Source organism: Saccopteryx leptura, chromosome 4 (assembly GCF_036850995.1).
Source record: "Saccopteryx leptura isolate mSacLep1 chromosome 4, mSacLep1_pri_phased_curated, whole genome shotgun sequence".
Taxonomy (NCBI): Eukaryota; Metazoa; Chordata; class Mammalia; order Chiroptera; family Emballonuridae; genus Saccopteryx; species Saccopteryx leptura.
Window position 1 is genome coordinate 217,351,158 of NC_089506.1, and position 18,507 is coordinate 217,369,664.

Consider the following 18,507-nt stretch of genomic DNA (forward strand, 5'->3'; position numbering starts at 1 on the left):
CTCCACTCACTACAGCCGCTGCTGATTCCCACTGTGAAAGAGCAGACGCGAGGCCTCAGGAAACTTAGGTTTTATAGTAGACTCCGTTTGGGTGTAGAGGGGCGGGGATGGGGTGGTCGCGGCTAGGCTGGAAGCTCAGGCTGGGGAGGCGGTGGAGGGCGGGGCGGGGGCGGAGTCAGGGCGGGGACAAAGGCCACACTGCTACCTCTGGGATTGGGAGAACTTTAGCCCGAGAACCCAGTGCGAGGGCGGGCTCCAGGGTTAGGCACTGGGCAGCCTGGGGCTCGGGGATTGGACAAGAGACGGACCGAAGGCGGATCCAGTTGAAGTAGTACCCGGGCGGGACCCTCAGAGAGCGTCCGACTGCTCGCCCTGAACTTGGCTCTGCTGCATCTGGGCCTGCATCTTCTCCAGCATCTCTTGCATGCGACGCAGCTGTGCGGGGCAAGATTCAGGGGATGGGGCCGGGCGAGGCCAGAGAGGGACTTCTTCGGAGAGGACTGGGGACTTTGGTCGGTGGGGAGGCAGGTGCTTGCTCACCTCTTCGTCTTTCTCGCGGATCAACTTCTCCGTCTCAGCCAGAGGCAGCATGGGCAGCGGGATCTCTGTGGTGCTTCGGCGGGAAAGCTTACTAGTGGGCGAGGAAAGGGCGCAGGGATCACGGTGGGACCCGTGACTGTGTGGGCGAGGCCGACCTGGACCGAGCTTGGGCTCTAGGAGGTGAGCCCTAGTCCTTGAGGTTAGGGCCGTAAGCAAAGTGGGTGGGGAAAGACTTCGGGAGAGAGGTCTGGGTCATAGATGTCGCGAGGGCAAGACCTCGGAAGTACCCAGGAGTCAACCTGGCTCTCACCTACGGCTGGCTCGATCACGCGCCCCAGGCCGCGTCAGGTTCTGTAGGCAGCGAGCCCGGTAGCCCTCGTAGAGCAGATCGTGCGTCACCTCCTTCAGGTCCTGCAGATGTGTCTGCACCAGCATCCGTCTCAGGTTCAGGAAATCACAGTGATGTGGGTTCTCCACTGGGAGACCGACAACGTGCGTCAGGGAGCTTCCGGTCCAGTCCCACCCGCTGGGTTGGGTGTTCCCGCAGTCCGTCCCCCCCACCCCACCCCCCACCCCCGTTCTAGGGTTAAGGTCTGCCGTCTGCAGCTCATGGACCGCTCATTTTACTGCTAGGACCTCCAGGACCAGAGCACGCCCCATCTTCACACGTTAGGTGCGACTGACTTGGAGGCGGCCTGGGCTCCCTGCTGACCTCAGTGCATGCCTGGCCTTACTCACCCTCCACGGTACCCCAGGTGTAGCGGCGTCCCCTCACTGGGCGGGTCCCGCCGTCCCGCACTACCTCGCATGAACCAACAACTGCGAAAGGGATGCTTTCCTAGGGGGCAGGAGTCAGGGATCGCCACTGGGCCTCCAGGGCAGAAACCTCTTTCTCAGCCTCCGCCCCCCCCCCCCCCCTCTGCTTCTCTGTCCCTTCCTCCCTGGCCTCTGCACCTTCATCTCTGCGTCCTGCCTCTTGAAGTCTTCATCCTCATCGGAGTCACAGTCAGGGAACTGGTAGATGTTGATCTCCTCCTCCTTCAGCTGGTCCCGGATCTGGGAGGAGGTACACGCACAGACAGTGAGGATCACAGAGGCCGCGAGCCACAGCCATGGCATGGTCATAAACAGATGCAGACACAGATACCAGGTGGGCAGAGATAGGAAGACAGGAAAGAGATCGTGAGTCATGAATGTGCAGGATGACCAAAAACAAAATCTCAGAGGTCATGAGACAGAGACAGAGATAGTGGAAATTTGAGACAAAGGCACCCTAACAGTCAAGGCAGAAACCTGGAAAAATTCTAAGATGCAGATACCAAAATACCAGGAGAGAGAGAGACATGAGCAGAAATAGCAGGAGATGGCTCCAAAGACATTGGGGGGTGGGGCTATCAGCATCCTGAGGCCGGAGGGCTATCAGGGCGCATCAGGTCTATGTTCCTATCCTTGGACAGGCCCTAGCTAAGCATCCAGCCCAGGGATTCTATTCCGAGCCTCCAGAGATATGGCTCCTTCAGGCAGATTACTACCCACCTTCCTCAGAAACTTTAATAGTCTAGTGTTACACATTGTGCTCCAAGACGTCCAACCCAAGATCAAAAAAGTTAAAGCTGAGTTCAGTTTGATCATGACTCTTGGCTTCATGTGGGGCCAAAGTCCAGAAGTCACCACACACACCTTCTGCTTGAGGGCCTGAGTTTCCCTAGGCATCAGGGCATCTGCTTTGCCAATGACGGGGATGATGTTGACTTTCTCATGTACTGCTCGGAGGAAGGCCACATCTAGGGGCCGGAGCCTGCACCCAAGGATTGGTCAGGGCTTGGTCTCAGGGTACAGATACACCGCCAACCCTCCCCAATGCCCCAGCCCCCAGGGTGCCCCGCAGACCCCCGGCCAAAGGGTGAGATGAAGTAGAGGCAGCAGTGGACACGGGTATCCTGGATGTTCTTCCGGTTCAGGCCGCTCTCATCCCTAAGATACTGCTCGAACTGCTCCTCAATGAAGCGCACCACGGGCAGCCAGCTGAGGTGTGGGGAGGGGAAAGAGCATGTGGTCAGAGCCAGAGGCCACAAGGCAGGGAAGGGGGCAAGGCTCGCCAGGACTGCAGGGGTGGGAAGTAGTTCTTTGTCTCTAACCAAAGAAATCAGGAAACTGACAGAGTCATAAGTGAGATGTCAGGAAGCACAGGGCACTTCGGGCCACATGACCACCAGAAACACCCCCTACCTTTGGGTCAGGGTGTGGAGGAGGCCAGGGCAGATCACCCTGTAACTGACCCCTCAGTCTCCACAGAGTAGCCATACTGGGAGCATATCCCTCGTTCCTTCCCCCACTCCTCACCAGTCTGAGCAATCCACTGAGTCCCCAAAGCCAGGTGTGTCCACCAGGGTCAGCTTCACCTTAATACCCCCCTCCTCAATCTCCACACCCCGACGCTCAATAGTCAGCGTTTGCGTCAAGCGAGCTGTGGGGACACGGAGAGATCAGGGAACTGGGTAGGGGTCCGAGGCAGGACTAATATCCTTTCTTAGTATCATAGTTGCCCCCACCCATTCTTTTCCAGGAGAGTCAACAGTCTCAGAGATGAACAATGAGCTTCATGGGAGACCCAGATGGGAAGGCAGAGGGTGTAGCCCAGGCAGCTAGGAGGGGCGTGAAGCACCTGGAGAGGAGGAGGGGAGTCTTACCACTGGCCTCAGGCAGTTGCCGATCCTCATAGAGGTTGGTGAGAAACAGGCTGTTGATGAGGGTGGATTTCCCCAGGCCTGACTCTCCTGTGGAAGGGACAGGCCCAGTTGGTCAGGTGAGGGGACAGGCAGGATTTCTGGAGGCATCACCACCAGTCCGCTCTCCCAAACCCCCAGACCTGCCACCATGAGTGTGAAGTCAAACCCCTTCTTGATGGACTTGCGGTGCAGCTGGTTGGGGAGGGCTGCGAAACCAACATAGTCCTTGTCCTGTTGGTGGGAGGTAAACCGTAGGAGGCTGCTGCTGGGAGCGGCAGACAGAGCCCCCATCGCAGCCTGGCCTCACGGGCTAGAAGTCAGCCTGTTGTGGGCTGACCTCGGCCTGGCAACCCTGGGGACTGGGGCAGGGATGCCTGGACTCCTGGGCATACGGACAGACAGACTCACCATGGCCCCGCTAGCTGGTGCTGCACCTGCTGTCTCTCCCCACTTCCTCTGGTGGGGCAGGAAGTTGAGTGCAGCACACAAGTGGGCGGGCCATGTAGGAAGCTGAGATGCTTTAACCGGCCCAGAGAGGTGGGGAAAGCCGAGACCAAGAACACCTGGGGTCCTCACCATCTAGATCCCTTTGCCTGTCTGTCATCTTGATGGGAAGTGTCAACCGCTCTGTTCTTTGTACATCTTTCTCCTACACCCCACTGTCACGTCCATCACCCTGGTGGGAGGTGGGGTGTAGGCAGAGAGAAGGAAGCAGGTTGACAGAGGTGGTTTAAAAAAAAATCCTGTGTCTGAGTGGATCAAAACCCTTAAGAAGATTGGAGGTGAAAGGGGTCATCAATATTTCTTGCCAGCTTATACAATGATTATTTTTTTTAATGCAATGGATTCTTAAAAAGATGTTAGGTAAAAAATAACAAATAACATCAGGTCTTTGGACAACACAGCAGAAGAGAACTTCCTTAGATTCCTGGCGAAGGTGTTTTACTGCTTGAATCTCTTCCGGGGTCCCCAGTGACCTCAGAATGAAGTCACACTTCTGACCTGGCCGCCAAAGCCTTCCCCATCTGGCCTCGCCACCCCACTACACACTTGCTTTTGGCAAGTGCCCACATCCTTGACTCTGCCCATACTGGCCTTTTCCTTTTCTGTACCAGGTGAACTCTTACCCTTCAAGGGTATGACTCAAAGGGCTCTTCCTCCTCTGAAAACTTCCTCAAATACCCCAGGCAAAATCATTTTCCTTCCCAACGCCTTTAACAGGCCCCTCAAATGATCACATTTGCCCACCTAGATGTCTCTTCCTTCTACTCACAGCTGAGCTTTTTAAGGGCAGGAGCCATATTTTTTCTAATTTCTATATCCCCATGTCTTACACGGCCTGGCATAAAGAAGGTGCCAATAAATAATATACTAGATGAATTATACGTGGAAGAATGAGTAAATGAAGTCAGCTGGGGCCAAAGGCAGTGTAGAACATGTAAAAGGAGCCTTGCTTTGAAGTCTGAAAGAACTTCCACCTACTGTGTGACCTTAGGCAAATCATTTGGCCTCTCTGAACTCCATTTTTTGAAGATCTGAGAAAGAGAGAGAGAGACATCAATGGCCGTTTCACTCAGTTATTCCAGCCAGTTGTACACCTTTCTCCTAAGCTCCACTGTCACGTCCATCACCCTGGTGGCAGGTGGGGTGTAGGCAAAGAGAAAGAAGCCGTTTGACAGAGATAGTTTAAAAGAAAAGGGTCCTATGTCTGAGTGGAGCAAAACCCGTAAGAAGATTGGAGGTGAACCTGACCAGGCAGTGGCGCAGTGGATAGAGTGTTGGACTGGGATGCAGAAGACCCAGGTTTGGAACCCGAGTTCACCAGCTTGAACGCGGGTTCATTGGCCTTGACCAAGGCTCACCAGCTTGAGCCCAAGGTTGCTGTCTTGAGCAAGGGGTTACTCGGTCTGCAGTAGCCCCTGGTCAAGGCACATATGAGAAAGCAATCAATGAACAACTAAGGAGCCACATGAAGAATTGATGCTTCTCATTTCTCTCCCTTCCGGTTTGTCTGTCCCTATCTATTCCTCTCTCTGACTCTCTCTCTGTCTCTGTCCAAAAAAAAAAAAAAGAAGAAGACTGGAAGTAGAAGGGGTCATCAATAGTTACTTCTTGCCAGCTCATATAATGAATTATTTTTTTAGAGAGAGAAGAGAGAGACAAAGGGGAGGAGGAAAGGGAGAGGAAGCATCAACTCACAGTAGTTCATTCTTATATATGTCTTGACTGGGTGAGCCCAGGGTCTCAAACTGGTGACCTCAGCATTCCAGCTCCACACTTGATATTCTGTGCCACCACATGCCAGACCCTCTCTCTCTCTAAAATCAATAAATAAAATCTTTTAAAAGTGGCTTAAAAAAAGAGAGAGAAATACCAGTGACTTCTCTCTGCAGACAAAAGGCCATGTGAGGACACCCGAGCAGATGGCTGTCTGCAACTGAAGGAGAGAGGCCTCATCAGAAACCAACCCTGCTGGCACCTTGAATTTAGACTTCCACCCTGGCCAGATAGGTCCGTTGGTTGGAGAATCGTTCTGATAAGTAAAGATTGCTGGTTCAATCCCCGGTCAGGGCATACAGAGAAACACATAGATGTTTCTGTCTGTCTGTCTCTCCCTTCCTCTCTCTCTGAAATCAATAAATAAAAAAGTATTGCCTGACCTATGGTGGCGCAGTGGATAAAGCGTCGACCTGGAAATGCTGAGGTCGCCGGTTCGAAACCCTGGGCTTGCCTGGTCAAGGCACATATGGGAGTTGATGCTTCCAGCTCCTCCCCACCTTCTCTCTCTGTCTCTCTCTCCTCTCTCTCTCCCTCTCTGTCTCTCTCTCTCTCTCTCTCTCCCTTTCTCTCTCCTCTCTAAAATGAATAAATAAAATTTAAAAAAAAGTATTAAAAAAAAAAGAATTTGGACTTCTAATCTCCAGAACTATGAGGAAATAAGTGTCTCTTTAAGATTCAGTTTGCGTGACCCTAGCTAGTCAGCTCAGCGGTAGAGCACCAGCCGGCGTGTGTATGTCCCAGGTTCAATTCCCAGTCAGGGCACACAGGAGATGCGACCATCTGCTTCTCCACCCTTTCCCCTCCTTTCTCTCTCTCTCTCTCTGTTGCTTCCACAGCCACAGCTGGATTGGTTTAAGTGCATTGCATGCGAGGAGCCTACACCTCAGGCGCTAAAAATAGCTCTGTTGCCAGCATGACCCAAGATGGACAGAGCATCTGCCCCAGACGTGGGTTGCCGGGTGGATTCTGGTCAGGGTGCATACGGGAGTCCGTCTCTCTGCCTCCCCTCCTCTCACTTGGGAAAGAAGAAGAAAAAAGATTCAGTCTGTGGATTCTGTCACTGCAGCCTGAGCAGATTAATGCAGCCTCCCTTTCCCCTCTACACTCCAACCAGCTTAACGTGTAATATTTTGGTCTGTATAAATTTTGAAAAATGTGTAGTATACAGTACATGTTTATACAAATGGTTTTATATATATGAATATACATTTATTTTTTTAATTTTAATTTTATTTTATTTATTGATTTTTTTAGAGAGAGAGGAGTGTGAGAGAGAGACAGAGAGAGAGAGAAGGGGGAGGAGCAGGAAGCATCAACTCCCATATGTGCCTTGACCAGGCAAGCCCAAGGTTTCAAACCGGGGACCTCAATGTTCCAGGTCCACGCTTTATCCCACTGCGCCACCACAGGTCAGGCCTGAATATACATTTCTGTTAAACTTTTCTTCTTATTCATTTACTATTTTTTATTTTGAGAGAGAGATGGAGGGAGGGAGAGAGAATGAGAAGCATCAACTCATAGTTGCTTTCACTTCAGTTGTGCATTGACTGCTTTCCTACTTGCCTTGACCAGGGATTGGAGGGGGTCAAATTGAGCCAGTGTCCCCTTTCTTGGGCTCAAGCCAGTAACCTTTGGGTTCAAGCTGGTGACCTCTGAGATCACTTGGAAGATCCCCAGTTCAAGCCAGCGACCGTTTGCTCAAGCTCAAGACCCCCTCAAGCTGGCAACCTTGGGATTTCAAACCAAAGACCTCAGCGTTCTGGGTCAATGCTTTACCCACTGCTCCACCACTGGTCAGGCTCTGTTAATTTTTTCATTCAGCCCTATTTTTTAAGGTTTATCCATGTTGCCATGTGTATACATCTTACCCTTTCTTCAACCTCAATTCTGGTACTGTTCCCTTCAGGTAACCTAGGGAAGAATCACCTTTCTAGGCCTTGTTGTCTGGTCTATCACATGAAATTGTAAACGCCTGCCACACTGAACACACATAAGTTGTGCAAACTTCATGTGATTATAGAGACATTAAGAACTGTGTTACAGCCTGACCAGGCGGTGGCGCAGTGGATAGAGCGTCGGACTGGGACGCGGAGGACCCAGGTTCGAGACCCCCGAGGTCGCTGGCTTGAGCGCAGGCTCATCTGGTTTGAGCAAAATTCCACCGGCTTGAGCCCAAGGTCGCTGGCTCATAGTTATATAGATATAACTTTATGGTCACTGGCTTGAACCCAAAGGTCGTGGACTTGAGCAAGGTGTCACTGGCTTGGCTAAAGCCCCTGGTCAAGGCACATATGAGAAAGCAATCAATGAACAACTAAGGTGCCACAACGAATAATTGATGCTTCTCATCTTTCTCCTTTCCTGTCAGTCCTTCTGTCTCTCTCTGTCTCTGTCACACACAAAAAAAATTTTTTTAAATAGATTTTAGAGAGAGGAGAAAGAGAGAGAAAGGTGGGGTGGGGGTGGGGGCTGGCAGGAAGCGTCAACTCATTGTTGCTTCTTGCATGTGCCTTGACCTGGCAAGCCCAGGGTTTCAAACTGGCAACTTTAGCATTCCAGGTCAATGTCTTATTCACTGCAACACCACAGGTCAGGCACAATATTCCATTTATATGATTTTTTAAAAGATTTTTAAAATTTTATTTATTGATTTTTAGAGAGAGAAGAGTGAGAGAGAAAGAGAGAGAGAGAAGGGGAGGAGCAGGAAGCATCAACTCCCATATCTGCCTTGACTGGGCAAGCCCAGGGTTTCGAACCGGCAACCTCAGCGTTCCAGGTTGACGCTTTATCCACTGCGCCACCACAGGTCAGGCCTAGATTAGTTCTTTTTTTTATCTTGCCATGTCTTCATAGCTACCTATGACCCCACCAGGCATTTCTGGAGGAGCTTCGGTATCTTTAAACCTGTATTCAGGTTCAGACTTAATAACTCCAGGGAGGTTTTTTTTTTTTAATTTTTTGTTTATTTTTTACAGAGACAGGGAGTGAGTCAGAGAGAGGGATAGACAGGGACAGACAGACAGGAACGGAGAGAGATGAGAAGCATCAATCATCAGTTTTTCATTGCGACACCTTAGTTGTTCATTGATTGCTTTCTCATATGTGCCTTGACCACGGGCCTTCAGCAGACCGAGTAACCCCTTGCTCTTGACCTTGGGTTCAAGCTGGTGGGCTTTTTTTGCTCAAACCAGATGAGCCTGTGCTCAAACTGGTGACCTCGGGGTCTCGAACCTGGGTCCTCAGCATCCCAGTCCGACGCTCCATCCACTGCGCCACCGCCTGGTCAGGCAACTCCAGGTTTTGTCTTCTCAAAGTCAAAGCTAATTCTGCAAATGACTACGGCATGTGGACTGGTCAACTTTGGGTGGAAGGCTTCTCCAAGAGGGGCTGCCTCTGTGATTTAGTACCCTATTACCTGTTTGCTAGCACCGGTGCCTGGCACATGCCAGACTCCCAGGAAATGTTTGCGGCACAAATGAATAAACTTACCATGCTATCTTTAGCTTCTGCTATTTTCCTATTATGTGAACTCATAACACATTAATATAGGACTATTCTCTATTTTTCTCTTTGAGGGTAGGTCTTAGTCATCTTTGGATTTCAAAGATCTAGCACATAGATTTTCAGTCAGTATGGGACCACTGTTCATTTCATCCGCTCTGTCTGGAATTCTTCATTCAGGCCCCTTCATCCTGACTCTGGACTTTGAAATCTTAGCTGTCTTTGAACTATCAGCTCAAAAGTGCCACATCTTCCTTGGTTACTCCAGCCAAATGAGCAATAGCTGATTTTTTTAGTATATGTGCTGCCGAAGCACATTCAAATTAGGTATTACCATTTCCATTTTACAGTTCTGGAAACAGAAGTAACTTCCCAAAGTCAAACAGTGGTAAATAATGTCAACATAAGAAATTTCAAAGCCTGTAAGAATTTTTTATTACTTTATTTGAGTCAAACTGTCAACAATTGCTGGGAAGCAAAGTCTCAATGAATTGAGAAAGTGCTCCAGAAAATGGCGGTTTCATCACTTATTTTATACATCAGACTCAAAAGGAAAGAGGTAAGGGAGTTACAGGAAATTGATTGGTGATAGATTACAGATGAAGCAAAGAAGGGAAATCTCTGGGATTGGATAAAAAGTAAAAACCTCCTTTTTAACTTTTTTTTAATTTTTCTGCGTGTGACAGAGATAGAGAGAAGGACTGATAGGGACAGACAGGCAGGAAGGGAGAGAGATGAGAAGCATCAATTCCTCCTTGTGGCACCTTAGCTGTTCATTGATTGCTTTCTCATATGTGCCTTGACCAGGTTGACCACAGCAGACTGAGTAACCCCTTGCATAAGCCATATGAGCTTGCACTCAAGCTGGAGACCTCGGGGTTTCGAACCTGGCTCCTCTGTGTCCCAGTCTGACACTCTATCCACTTCGCCACGGTCTGGTCAGGCAAAGTAAAAATGTATATACTGAAACTTCTTTTACATAAGCAGGTATAAGATAGTCAATGGTTAATTAACATGATAATAACAACCACGAGGTTTGTTGGTTCTTGGTCTGGTGGGATGCCTGCCCTGAGTGGGGGTGGGGGTGGCACAGGAAAAGATTACCTGCATGTTATCAGGTACATTATTATAGATGCAAAAGACGACAGGCTAGGTTAAGGTAAGCAGTGACGTTTGTAAGAGGCAAATACCTCCCTTCATGAACTGCTTTTAGTTAGAAAGTTTTAATTCCAGACCATCCTGTGTGGTTACTTTAGGTCTGAGTTTGCAAGGCCACCATGCAGGCCTCCCCTAAGCTGGTCAGATTCAGCATGTGGCTCGTTTTCCGTCCACACAGACCAAGGACAAATTTTACGTGTTCCATTTCTTTATCCCAAAATCTTGACTTAGCACTGAGTTGCCAGTAAATATGAATTAATATTGTTATCCCTCCCCATCACCAGATGGGCTGCAGAAACATCGAGGCACTCCTCCTGCCCAAAGGCAAGCTGGCCCAAAGTACAGGTGTTGGGGATCATGTCCCCGGTCCTCTGGAACACAGCCCCAGCCAGAGCCCAACCAAACAGGGTTTAAAGTTTCCGTCTCTCCCGGCTTGGCCTTTGTAGGGTTGTGGACCTGTCCCTAAGTCTCCCCGTGGCCTCTTTCTGTCTCTGCCTGTTTGTCTTTGTCCTCCTGTCTCTAGCCCAGTCTCCTGGCCTTTTCTTACAGCTCCTCTGACTCTGCTTCAACGACTTAATAATCTATCTCTTATCTGTTTCTACATCTCTGTCTCTGGCGGCTCCGGGTTTTGTTTTGTTTTTTTCTTGTCTGCCGCTGTCGCTCAGGTTCCCTCAGCCTTGCCTCTTCTCCGACTCAGTGCTGTCAGGTTACGACTTTGGGAACCTCTGGCTCAGGGTCCCCGTCGCCGGCCCCAGGTCTGGTTCCATCTGATCGCCTCTCCCGGAGACGTCCGTAGAGGTACCCGCCTCCGGCCGCGGTCTCGCCCACCGCCCTCTGCGGGACCAAGCCCAGCCCCCACCCCACCCCGCCCCCCACCCACCCCGGACCTCGGCTTCCCCGACCGGCCGGCTTTGTTTCCTGCGTCTCGGAGCCCCGCCCCCGCCCCGTCTGCGGTCTCCGCCGCCCTTTGTCTGCCTGGGTCTTCCCCCCACCCCTTTCCCTGGGTCCGTCTTCAGATCTCTTTGTCTCTCCGGGACCGGGTGGCTGGCGTTGTCAGGCGACCCCGCAGGTCGGCGCGGGTGGCCCGACACGGCGACAATTAGGAAGAGTCTTCGGCCCTCGTCACCCAGCTCCGGCCCAGGAGGCACACGGTTAATACCACCGAGTTGGGGCCACCGTCCTGGTCTCAGAGCGGCCCCCTCCGCGGCCAGCGGCCGCCCGCCGGCCACCGAGCTCGGGCGGACGGGGCGGCCCCGCAGGCGCGCGGCTCCTCCAGGTCCTAGAGCGGCTCGGTGCGGCCCAGCTCTTCCGCTTCCCGTCCCCGCCCACGGCGGCCGCCCCGGGACGCCTGGGCCAGAGCCCCCTCCTCGCTGGGCGCGGAGCCCCCTCCCGGAGCCGTCGGGGCCTCGGACCACCGAGCCCCGCCAAGGAGCCCCGGAGAGCATCGCGGGGCCGGGCCGGGCCGGGCCGGGGGCGGCCGGGAGGTGCGGGCGGCTGTGTGCCGGAAGGAGCAGCAGGTGCAGGGGCGGCGCGGGCGCGGGCGCGGGGCAGAGGGGGGAGCGGCGGCACCGGGAGCCGCGCCCTCCGCCTCGGACCCAGATGCTGCCCGGTGCCCGCACCGGCCCGCAGAAGCGGCGGCAGGGCGCGGGCCGCACAGGGCTGCGTGACCGTGGGGTTGTGTGTCTGTCTCCTTGCTCAGGGCGGCGTGCGGGCGATGGAGCGCGCGGTGGAGCCCTGGGGTCCGGATCTCCGCGGCCGGGAGGAGAGGGAGCCGCTGAGAGGCTCCCGAACAGGTGAGGGCCGCGGCGCCGCGCCGCCATGGGCAGGTGATTAGCCGAGTGAGAACTGCGACACGCGGCTCCGCCTGGCCACGACCCAGAGAAATCGGCACTGAACTGTGCCTACAGGGTGAGAGAGGAAGGGGCGCAAAAACCGAGGGGTGAGTCGGTGTTTCCTGCACCTACTGTGCGCCAGGCCAGGAGGGGAATCGTCTCAAGGACTCTCCCCTCCCCGTCCTCCCTGCTTCTGCCCTACTTCGGGCTTTGGGTGTCATTCTGCCTCACTAGGCGGTTGCAAGAGCGTCGGCTCAGCCCTCTTCTCTCCACTGGTGCACCGTGCAGCCACACTGACCTAAGTCTAGATCTAATCCAGTGTCCCTTCTCTAAAACCTTCCTGGCTCCCTTCTGCCTGCTAATTAAGAGCCTTAGCCGAGTGTTCAGTACAGCCCCCTAGTCCCAGCATCCCTTTCCAGCTTTAACCGTGAGTCCTCTCCATGGTTTACTTTTTTCTTGCTGTGAAAGGCCATTCCTATTTCCTTATTTCTTCTCTCTCTCTCTGGTGACAGCACAGTTATTCTGAGCCCACAAGTATAATTATTTTGCTTTACCTTATCCTACCAACCCTAAGAACCTTGAGGGGTAGGTGTGTGTCTGGGATCTCTCTGGTAAACACAGAGTGACTGAAAAGTAATAAATTACAGAATGGACTATTATAAAAAGATATAATTATAATTAAAATAGCAAATACCAGGTTTTTCCAATAGAGATAATATAGTGTAGCAGTTAACACAGGCTTAGGGATCAGACAGACCTGAGTTAGAAACTTGGTTTTACTACTTTCTAACCTTTATAACCTTGAGCAAGTGACTTAAATTCTCTGAGTCTCCAACTGAGAATAGTAATAGTGTTACCTCACAGGATTGTTTGCAAGTGTTCACTGATGCTTAGTTGAGTGATTGGCATATGTAAGGGCATGGTAAAAGGTAATTACTATTTTTTTAATTTATTGATTTTTAGGGAAAGAGAGAGAAACATCAGTTTGCTCTTCCATCCATTTATGCACTCATTGGCTGATTATTTATTTACTTATTTATTTATTTATTTTATGTGAGGGAGGGACAGAGACAGACAGTGAGAGAGATGATGGGACGCATCAACTTGTAGTTGCGTCACATTAGTTGTTCATTGATTGCCTCTCATACATGCCTTGATGGGGGTGGAGGGACTCAAGCTGAGCCAGTGACCCTTTGCTCAAAACCAGTGACCTTTTGGCTTAAGCCAGCGACCATGGAATCATGTCAATAATGCTATCCTCAAGCTGGTGACCTCAGGGTTTCTTTCTTTTTTTTTTTTTTTTGTTCATTTTTTTTAGAGAGGAGAGGGAGAGAGAGAGAGAGAGAGAGAGAGAGAGACGGGGGGAGGAGCTGGAAGCATCAACTCCCATATGTGCCTTGACCAGGCAAGCCCAGGGTTTCGAACCGGCAACCTCAGCATTTCCAGGTCGACGCTTTATCCACTGCGCCACCACAGGTCAGGCTAACCTCAGGGTTTCAAACCCGGGATGTCAGCATCCTAGGTTGATGCTCTATCCACTGTGCCACCACTGGTCAGGCCGTTGGTTGATTCTTGTATATAACCCCAGCAGGGATTGAGCCTACAACCTTGGTGTATGGGATTGATGCTCCAACCAACTGAGCTATGCAGCCCAAGCCAGGAAATTACTATTACTATTTTGAAGTTTTATTTATTGATTTTTTGAGAAAGGAAGGGGGAGAGAGACAGAAACATTGATCTGTTTCTGTATGTGCCCTGACCTGGGGTTGATCCAGCAGTCATTGCATACCAGGGTGATGCTCCAACCAACCGAGCTATCTGGCCAGGGTGGAAATCACTATTGTTAATGAGAAGCACAGACAATAGTAAGTTCTTTAGAAGTTCAGAGGAGAGAGAGGTTCTTATGACCACAGATTGTCAAGGAAGCCTTTCTGAGGAAGTTGCAGTGGAAGACCAGCTGAGCCAAAGGGCAGGCCTGCATTTCCTTTTTCTTTCCCAGGTCTAGGGGGTGAAGATGTGGAGATGGCTCAGATGGATGAGTTTGAACATACCCCACAGGACGATGACTTGGGGTTCAAGGAAGAGGAAGATTTGGCCTCAGGTCATGAAGTAGGAAATGCCTCTCTCAAACCCGAAGGCATCCAGACCTGGGATGACTTGTGGGTCCAGAGAGAGGGACCTGGAAAATCTCAGTCTCGAGATCGAGGACCGCGGCTATTGGGAGAACCGCGCTGGGGCCAGGCTAGCGATCGGGCGGCTGTGTGTGGTGAGTGTGGCAAGAGCTTTCGGCAGATGTCAGACCTGGTGAAACACCAGCGGACACACACCGGGGAGAAGCCCTACAAGTGCGGGGTGTGCGGCAAGGGCTTTGGGGACAGCTCTGCCCGGATCAAGCACCAGAGAACTCACAGTGGTGAAAAACCCTACAGAGCCCGACCTCCGGCCCAGGGTCCCCCCAAGATTCCTCGGTCCAGGATCCCTGCTGGTGAGCGCCCCACTATCTGCGGTGAGTGTGGCAAGAGCTTCCGGCAGAGTTCCGACTTGGTGAAACACCAGCGGACACACACAGGTGAGAAGCCCTACAAGTGTGGCATCTGTGGCAAGGGTTTTGGGGACAGCTCTGCCCGCATAAAGCACCAGCGGACACACCGCGGGGAGCAGCCCCCCCGGCCCGTGGTGCCACGGCAGCCGCCCTCTCGAGCTGCCCCGGCAGCTGCACAGGGACCCAAGGCCCAGGACAAGCCATACATCTGCACCGACTGTGGTAAAAGGTTTGTGCTCAGCTGCAGCCTTCTGAGCCACCAGCGCAGTCACCTGGGGCCCAAACCTTTTGGCTGCGATGTGTGTGGAAAGGAATTCGCTAGGGGCTCAGATCTGGTGAAGCACCTTCGAGTTCACACGGGAGAGAAGCCCTACCTCTGCCCCGAGTGTGGCAAAGGCTTTGCCGACAGCTCGGCCCGGGTCAAACACCTGCGCACGCACAGTGGCGAGAGGCCTCACGCCTGCCCGGAGTGTGACTGTACCTTCAGCCTTGGCTCCACCCTTCTGCGCCACCGCCTGACCCACATGGAGCCCCAGGACTTCGGTCTCCCGGGCTACCCCCTGGCTCCGCTGACCCCCAGCCCACCCCCACCTCCTCTCGGTACCAGTCCCCCGCTGACACCTCGAAGCCCCGCACACTCCGGCGATGGGCCTTTTGGCCTGCCTGGTTTGGAGCTGGAGCCTGGGGGCCCACAGGCTGGGGAACCACCCCCACCGTTAGCGGGCGACAAGCCCCACAAGTGCCCTGAGTGTGGCAAGGGCTTCCGCCGTAGCTCGGACCTGGTTAAACACCATCGTGTACACACGGGGGAGAAGCCCTACCTCTGCCCTGAATGTGGCAAGGGTTTTGCTGACAGCTCAGCGCGGGTCAAACACCTCCGCACCCACCGAGGTGAACAAGCCCGGCCGCCTCCACCATCCACTCTCCTGAGGCCGCATAATCCCCCCGGCCCAGTACCCATGGCCCCTCGACCCCGAGTCCGGGCGCAGCCATCTGGACTCAACCAGCCCCATGTGTGTGGCTTCTGTGGGAAGGAGTTCCCCCGGAGCTCAGATCTGGTCAAACACAGGCGCACGCACACTGGGGAGAAGCCGTACAAGTGTGCAGAGTGTGGCAAGGGTTTCAGTGACAGCTCTGCTCGCATCAAGCACCAGCGGGGGCACCTGGTCCTGAGGCCCTTGGGGACAGGGGACGGTCTGGCAAGGCCCCTCAAGGAGGAGCCACCAGCAGGACTGGAATGATTGGGTACAGGGAGGGTGGAGGCCCAGAAGACCGAAGGGATGATACCTTGCCTAAGCAGAAAAGAAAGGGCCTGGAGGTGGTGGGAGGGAGAAGGAAAGAAAGGGGGAGGGTAAGAAACGGGAGAAAGGAGCGGGTGGAGAGTGGAGACAATGACCTTGAAGCTAAAGAAGCCGTGTCAGCTTGGCTTAGTCAGGATTGTGCCAGTGTGGTCTGTACCCCAGCTTCTAGAACATAGCCTAGTAGACAGGCACTCGAGTACTTGTTGAATTAATAAACTGGTCTTGGCCTGAGGCCCCTTAAAAAACCCAAACTTCCCCTGCCTCTCAACCTTGCCTGGAAGACCAGCACCCTGAATCAAGGTTTGTCTAGCTGATAGGAGCTGTGACACAGAGACTTGGAGTTTAGAGTGACAGAAGTAAGCTGGAGCAACTTGATTATCATGAATTGCTGTATGTCAGGCAGTGCCTAGCCTTAGGCCACTGGACACAGTGTAGCCAGGAAGGGCACTCGGACAGCCCAGAGCTACCAGCCCTGGAGGACCCCAACCCACTGACACCCGGACACTGCAGACTAGACCAGAGACGGCAGAAGGAGCACTACATGCCAAAGGCCAGGTTCTGGTGGACATCAACAGATACAAAGTGGCTGGGAGAGCAGGACGGGTGAGGAGAAGCCAGGAACCTCCAAGGTCAGCTGCATTTCCATGTGTCTTCTTGCCAATAAACTACTTGTGTGAGGCTTGGATTTGTGTGTGTGATGGGTGAAAAGGGTTTTGAAGGGTAACCACAAGCAAAATCTCCAGGCCCTGTGTAAACTTGTATGGGTCTCTTGATGTCTGCGCCTCCTGAAGAATTGAGTCACCCTTTATCTAGCTTTGACTTCTGGTTAAGCAGACCATATCTGTCAACATGTCCCAGATACGAGTTCTTTTTTAAATATTTTATTTAAAAAAATTTTTTTAATTGATTTTATAGAGAGAAGGCATGGGGAACAAGAAGTATCAACTCATAGTTGCTTCACTTCAGCTGTTCATTGATGGATGGCTTGTGGTATGTGCCTTGATCTGGCAAGCCCAGGGCTTCCATCAGCAACCTCAGCGTTTGAGGTTGGTGCTCTGTCCATTATGCCACCACAGGCCGGGCCAGACCTGAGTTCTCGAAGCCTATAGGCATCACCCCTTCCACTCCATTCAGCGTGACCAAATCAAGAGGCCATGGGGTAGGGGTGTTGAGTGAGCGCTGTGGCTATGGCGACAAGTAGGGGAGGAGTTGTGACCTGCAGCTCTGGTACAGGCAGGGGAAGGTGGGGATACTGTTGCTCTGCCTTCTGGGAAACGCCACCTCCCTTAGATCCTTTCCTTTCTTGTCAAGAAACGCCATTTGGCCGCACATCGCAAGGGGAATCCCTTTAACCCCTGGAAAAGGTATCCATATTTCCCAGCAGCCATGCTTCATTAGGAGCAGGACTCCAGTTCCTAGCTTTATCCAGGGAGGACGCCAATAGGGAAGAAGCCGTCAGAGGAACTGACCAGAGACAAGAAAGACTAGGGCGGTTCACCCATCTTAGAAATGAAGTATAGGTCTGGCCCTGGCAGGTTGGATCAGTGGTAGAGTGTCCGCCTGGCGTGGGGAAGTCCCGGGTTCGATTTCCAGCCAGGGCACACAGGAGAAGAGCCCATCTGCTTCTCCCCCTTCTCCCTCCTCTCCTTTCTCTCTCTTCTCCTCCTGTAGCCAAGGTTCCACTGGAGCAAAGTTGGCCGGGCACTGAGGACAGCTCCACAGCCTCCACCTCAGGTGCTAGAATGGCTTTGGTTGCAATGGAGCAACGCCCCATATGGGCAGAGCATCGCCCCCTGGTGGGCATGCCAGATGGATCCCTGTAGGGCGCATGCAGGAGTCTGACCGCCTCCCAGCTTCTAATTAAAAAAAAAAAATAGGACTGCAACTTTGCTGGTTGGGCATCTCAGTGGTAATGGGACCTAGATAAAAGCTCTCAGGAGATCTTAACACTGGACTGGTGTACCTAAAAACCAATAAAGCTTGTTGCGGTGCAGTTCCTCCTGGATCTGCCCCCACCACCACTACCAAGCTGCCAAGTTGTTATACACACTTGAAACCCTCGACTTTTGCATTCAGACCTGGATTTTGGAGGCATTGACAGAAATATCCATAGGCCTAAATGGAGGCCTTTTGGGGCTTTTGGAAGGTCCTCCCAGCTGGCTGGCCCTGTCTCCCTTTCTTAACAGATGAGCCTTGAAGCCGACCTACCGTGAATTTTGTAAAGTTACATCTGACCACGTCTCTCCCCAATTAAAACCCTGCCGTATCTTCGTATCTTCACCTGTCTGTGAAACAGAAGTCCTTCGTTAGTATTCAAAACTTCCATTTGTGTGGTTCCAACCCTGTGCCTCTAAAATATTTCCCTTTAGTCGAGTGCTTCCCGCCACACACACACACACACACACACACACACACACACACACACACACTACCCAATTAACATCTCCAGTCAAAACAGGTGGGGCACTACGTCCTCCCAGAAACCTGCCTAGAAAACCTCCATCCTGGGTTAGAAATCTTCATCTGAACACTTAACACATTGAGAGCTGCTTCTTTCTCCCCCTCCTCCTCCCCCCCCCTCCTCCTCCCTTTCTTCTTCTTCAATGATTCCATTTACTGATTTT

General features: G+C 52.4%; 2 protein-coding genes across 5 annotated transcripts; one reads left to right on the forward strand and one right to left on the reverse strand.

Moving 5' to 3' along the window:
- Positions 1-63: 63 nt before the first annotated feature.
- On the reverse strand, positions 64-3,712 carry SEPTIN1 (septin 1). The gene is made up of 11 exons (XM_066380040.1): positions 3,678-3,712; positions 3,410-3,500; positions 3,231-3,317; positions 2,884-3,007; positions 2,431-2,565; positions 2,221-2,338; positions 1,495-1,596; positions 1,279-1,378; positions 851-1,016; positions 541-631; positions 64-435 (listed from the first exon to the last, which is right to left on the reverse strand). The coding sequence occupies exons 1-11, from the start codon at positions 3,678-3,680 to the stop codon at positions 349-351; spliced, it is 1,104 nt and encodes a 367-aa protein (XP_066236137.1). The 5' UTR covers positions 3,681-3,712; the 3' UTR covers positions 64-348.
- A 7,275-nt stretch (positions 3,713-10,987) lies between these two features.
- On the forward strand, positions 10,988-16,568 carry ZNF48 (zinc finger protein 48). Of its 4 annotated transcripts, none has more exons than XM_066383268.1 (3): positions 10,988-11,006; positions 11,908-12,001; positions 14,040-16,568. In XM_066383268.1, exons 2-3 carry the CDS (start codon positions 11,923-11,925, stop codon positions 15,821-15,823), a joined length of 1,863 nt encoding a protein of 620 aa, XP_066239365.1. In that variant the 5' UTR covers positions 10,988-11,006; positions 11,908-11,922; the 3' UTR covers positions 15,824-16,568. The 4 variants fall into 4 exon arrangements, with proteins under 4 accessions (XP_066239365.1, XP_066239364.1, XP_066239366.1 ...); XM_066383267.1 differs by lacking the exon at positions 10,988-11,006 and adding an exon at positions 11,194-11,359; XM_066383269.1 differs by lacking the exon at positions 10,988-11,006 and adding an exon at positions 11,466-11,484.
- Positions 16,569-18,507: the final 1,939 nt, after the last annotated feature.